This window comes from Bactrocera tryoni, chromosome 2 (assembly GCF_016617805.1).
Source record: "Bactrocera tryoni isolate S06 chromosome 2, CSIRO_BtryS06_freeze2, whole genome shotgun sequence".
Lineage (NCBI taxonomy): Eukaryota > Metazoa > Arthropoda > Insecta > Diptera > Tephritidae > Bactrocera > Bactrocera tryoni.
The window spans coordinates 43,157,138-43,162,408 of record NC_052500.1 but is presented as its reverse complement, the minus strand read 5'-3'; the positions used below and the strand labels follow the sequence as shown (position 1 = coordinate 43,162,408).

At 32.6% G+C, this 5,271-nt stretch overlaps 1 protein-coding gene across 1 annotated transcript; it reads right to left on the bottom strand.

The window, feature by feature from the left end:
* Window positions 1–1,374: 1,374 nt before the first annotated feature.
* LOC120768937 (putative uncharacterized protein DDB_G0282499) lies at window positions 1,375–2,894 on the bottom strand. The gene has a single exon (XM_040095721.1). It carries the CDS (start codon window positions 2,776–2,778, stop codon window positions 1,792–1,794), a length of 987 nt encoding a protein of 328 aa, XP_039951655.1. The 5' UTR covers window positions 2,779–2,894; the 3' UTR covers window positions 1,375–1,791.
* Between the last annotated feature and the right edge of the window lie 2,377 nt (window positions 2,895–5,271).

Genomic DNA, 5,271 nt, shown 5'->3' with positions numbered 1-5,271 from the left:
CGAGAAAGAGCGTCTGCTACACGATTTTCTTTACTTGATATGCATTTTACGTCAAAGTCATACTCATTAAGCCGAATCTTCCATCTTTGTAACTTGGAGTTTGGTTCCCTTAAGTTGTGGAGCCATTGCAATGGTCTATGATCACTATTTATTATAAATTTCCTGCCGTATAAATATGGTCTAAAATATTTAGTAGCCCAAACCATGGCTAAAAGTTCTTTCTCAGTAGTTGAGTAGTGCAGCTCGTGTTCATTGAGTGTGCGACTAGCAAAACAAATTGGATGTCCCTGTTGACTTAACACTGCCCCTAATGCCACATTTGACGCATCAGTCGTCAATGTAAATATTTTCTCATAATTTGGATATGCCAGAATTGGATCATTAGTAATTAAGATTTTTATAGTGTTTATAGCTTCCACGAATTTCTCATCTGAGCTATTTATTTTATTGTCTTTTTTAAGACAGTTAGTCAAAGGTTTAGTTATTTCAGAAAAGTTTTGAATAAATTTACGATAAAATCCCGGCAAACCAAGAAATTGTTTTATTTCTTTTTCCGTTTTAAGAACGGGATAATTTAAAATTGCTTTAATTTTATTAGGGTTAGGCTTAATACCTTCTGGCGTTATGATATGACCATGAAATTCGGTTTCTCTTTTGAAAAACTCGTTTTTATCCATCTGAATTTTCAGATTTGCTTCGTTTAATTTACAAAAAACTCTGTCTAGAGATTCTATGTGTTCCTGTAATGACGTACTGAATACTAAAATGTCGTTTAAGTAAACCATACAATCTTTCCCTATTAAACCATCTAAAACCGTATTCATCAGTCTCTGGAAGATGGCTGGAGCATTTTTAAGCCCAAATGGCATTCTTAAAAATTCAAAATGTCCGCTCTGAGTAGAGAAAGCTGTTTTTTCCTATCTGCCGGATCCATTTCTATTTGATGGAAGCCTTGCGCTAAGTCTATTGTTGAAAAATACATACACCTACCTAGTTTTTCGAGAATTTCATCCATGTTTGGGATGGGATACCTATCATCGATAGTAATACTATTAAGCTTACGAAAATCGATAACAATCCTCCACTTCTTTTTACCTGAAGCATCTGACTTCTTTGGTACCACCCAGATTGGTGCTGAATATGGGGAATTACTATGAGAAATGATTTGATTTTCGAGCATTTCTTTTATTTGTTTGTTTACTTCTGATTTATGAATTTCAGGATATCTATACGACTTTACATATATTGGATCTTCATGAACCGTTTAAATTCTATGTTTTATTTTATGAGTAAAGGTGAGTTTGTCCCCTTCTTTATAAAATATATTTTCAAATTTATTTAAAAGTTCTTTTAATTTATTTAACTCTTCTGAATTTAAATGTTCAAGTCTAAGTTTACTATCTTTAGTGTTATGATTTTCGTTCATATTTAATTCTTGTAGGCAATTATCAAATTTTACAGAATTTGATTTATTCTTGAAAAAGTTATACCGAACACCATTCATATGTATCGTATTTTTTTCCAGATCGATTTTAGCTTTAAGTAGCTTAAGTATATTATAACCAAGTAAACCGTCGTAGTTATTCGAAAAATTATAAACGAAAAATTTCAGTTTTTTCATATGTTCATCGCTAAACAATTCTTGGGTTTCATTTAGACAAATTTTTCCTATTGCTGTTGTTAATGTTATTGGCTGAACATAAATAATCTTTTCGTTGGATATTCCAGGCTTTATTAAACTAACTGATGAACCTGTGTCGACTAAAAATTTATAATATTTTTTATTAAATTTCAATTCAATTGTGGGGGGCCTTCCGAGGCTGTTAAGTGAAAATTTACCTCATCTTGTTCCATTGGTTCAGGATAGCCAAAGCGTCTTAATCGAGATTGGTTTGACCCATGAATTTTATCTTGTTTTAAATTATTTAAGTTTCTATTAGTATAAATGTTTGCAGAATTGAAAGGTGTATGCCTAACTTGTGAGAAATGATTATTCTGTAAAGTATATTGTTGATTGCTATGTTCATTGAAAAATGGTTTATTTTTATAATAATTATTTTGATTGGACAATGGGTAATTTTTTGAAAAAGTGTTGTAATTGGAACGAACTGGAAATTGATTCGTATTGGTTGCAAAATATTCTATATTACTATTATTATTGTTATTCATATAATTAGGTAGTTTCGAATTTGCGTTAGTTCTTTGAATTGTTTTTTGTTTAGAAAATTGTTTATTATTTTCATAAACATCGTTTTCTTTTAATATAAGGTCGGTAGCAAGATTTGCGTTTATTAACGCAGTTAAATAGTTTGGCAATTCTCTTTTTAATGTTTTCAAACTTATCTTATCTAATTCATTATACAAAAATATTTTAGTTGAACAAATTTCATTTTTTAGTTTGATAACATCCTTTACTTTACAAACTTCTAAATTAATCTCTTCGCATAGTAGCTTAACATTGTTTTTAAATTTAATATTGCTTATTTCTAAAATTAGTGTTGAAACTGCCGTGTGTTCTCCGAATTCATCTATAAGTAACAGCCTCAGCATCATCCAATCTGGTGGTTGCTCTCGCCTAACCGAGTCCAATGCAGCGCCTCTGAGTATTTTTATGACACAGTGTAGATAGAATACTTTCGTCTCTTCCGATATAACAGGAGACTGTGGCATGATCGCCTCGACCCCTTGAATAAAGAGTGCTAAGTAGTTTCGATCACCATCAAATGGTTGAATGAGTTTGATGTTTTGAATCGCCATTTCTCTGGTTTCGCGCTCCATTTTGTTGTTTGCCTTCGTTCGTAATGTTGCCTTTGGACTTTTGATTTTGTTTCACCAAGTAGGTAGTCGCACTTACGACATTCCGCATTCGATTGTGGAATAGAGTTTTTGTTGAATAATTTATCGTATATTAATTATTTTGATTTTATTTTATTCCTTTTTTTGTTTTATTCTTTTTTTTTATGTGTTCTATTTTATTTTTATTTTTAACGTATTGTGATATTTTTGTTCCACTGTTCGATCGTAACTTAGTTCGTTTTGTTTGTTACGATGATTTTTTCGTTTTCTTCGCTTCGACGTTACACTTTTACGTTCTCGTTGTTAAACAATTCGTTTTGTTCTTTACGATATTTTTTCTTCACTTTTCACGTCTTTCTTTTACGTTGGCTATACACTCTCTATGTTAAACAATTTAGTTTTATTTGTTACGATAATTTGTTCTTTACGATATTTTTCCTTCACGTTTCACGTCTTTCTTTTACGTTGGCTATACACTCTCTATGTTAAACAATTTAGTTTTATTTGTTACAATCATTTGTTCTTTACGATATTTTTTCTTCACCTTTCACGTTTTTTTTTACGTTGGCTACACACTCTCTATGTTAAACAATTTAGTTTTATTTGTTAAGATAATTTGTTTTTTACGATATTTTTTCTTTTTCTTCGCTTCGACGTTCCTTAACTGCACGCTGTTTTAGAGTTACCGAATGTTTAATTCACGATGTTAAAGTTTTGATCTTTTTATTTTATGCGATAAAAAATTTTCCTCACGATTTAAACGTTCTCTTTCACTTTTTCACTCCCACGATGTTTAGGGTTATCAAATGTTTATTTTACGATGTTTAAGTTTTAATGAAATTGTTTTTTTTTACGATATACATTCTTTTCCACGATGTTAAACGATATCTTTCACTTTTCCACTTCCACGTGCTTTCACTAACAGGTTGTTCCGAGTCACCGAATGCACGATGTTAAGGTTTTAATCTTTTTGCCTTGTACGATAAACCAAAAACTGTTGTTTTCATTAAATCCGATCTTCCTGTTCCATAGCATGTAAACTTTTCCTTCACGAGTTTTTATTTCTTTTTTTATTTTTTTTTTCACTACATATATTGTGTTTTTACTAGCTTCAAAAGCTATTTTATTTAAAATATATCAAAATTAGTTATTTTATTTTTTTTTTTTTTTAGATTATTTTTTGTTACACGGTTGTGTGTATTTTAGAAACAAAAAAAAGGTATTTTAGACGAATAGGTTCTTTTATTTAGGATCTTTTGCGCAGATCCTACCGACTGCGCCAGTAATATTTTTTATTAACAAAAATAGGTTTTATTAGAATAGCTTTAAATTACATTAAACAATACTTTGAGTGAAGACCAACAATTATGACTTCTCGAGTCGGATGATGAAATGAGAGTGTGACGTGACAAACGCGATTTTACAAATGGTGCCGCTGAATGTGCGGGACCGCTTTCAATGGCGAAAATGCTGAATTGAAGCATGTTGGCAATGTTGCATTCGATGCTTTTGCTGGCAAAAGTCTCCAATGAAACATTAGGATATGTCACTCATACATGTGTATACAAACATATGTAGTTGAAATAGAACAGAAGTGCACAAGAGAAAATCAGTGTTTAGGGGATGATATACAAACCGAACGCTGTCGATAATTTTAATCATTGAAGCATGAGTTTGCATCACTTTGGGTATTTTCAGCTGATACGAACGTTCATAAACAAATCAGGCATAAGCCGATCGCTAGTGATACAAAGTTATTCTCTATCGCTGATTTGAAGAAAACAGTTCGCTTCGTGTACATGAACTGAACTGGCAGAATCAGACAGAGTAATGGATCAGTACTTAATTATAAACAAAAATTTATTACTCGTTGCAGTTCTCTGGTGCATATCTTGCACATGAAAATGCAATTCTTTATTTGGGGCTTAAGTCGGGGGATATAATACTCCTGACGTACCATATGTTGCATGAGGCGATGTTCTGCGTGTAGCATTAAGATGTGGATGTAATGGAGGAATAATGTGGCAAATGGGGACCTCTCTGGAATTATTATGGGGTGGCATTCATTGTATGTTAGGCTCGAATTAGCGAGCCGACCATTGGCACGAAGCAGACCTTTCGTGTCCAGAAAGGGGTTTAGAACTAAGAGTGAGCTCTTTTTATCAATCGGCTTCGATTCTCTTAGTAGTGATATATCGCGGCAGAAGTAGCGCGCTTGTGTATATGCTATTAGTGCGACCTTTGCCTTTTATAACTCTAGGGGCGTCACTGTGTTGCATGGGAAATTATGTGATCCTTTTACTTTGCTTTTGAGTTGCTCGATAAATTTGAGCATATGAGCAACTACTCTGAGAGCTCTTGGAAACGATGAAAATCTTTGAAGGATGTCGGTATCATCCAATAATGTGTGAAAGGTGGCGATTTTTCGACCTTCTGGTGCGATAATGTTGCGCATGGGGATTGTGGCCAGGAATC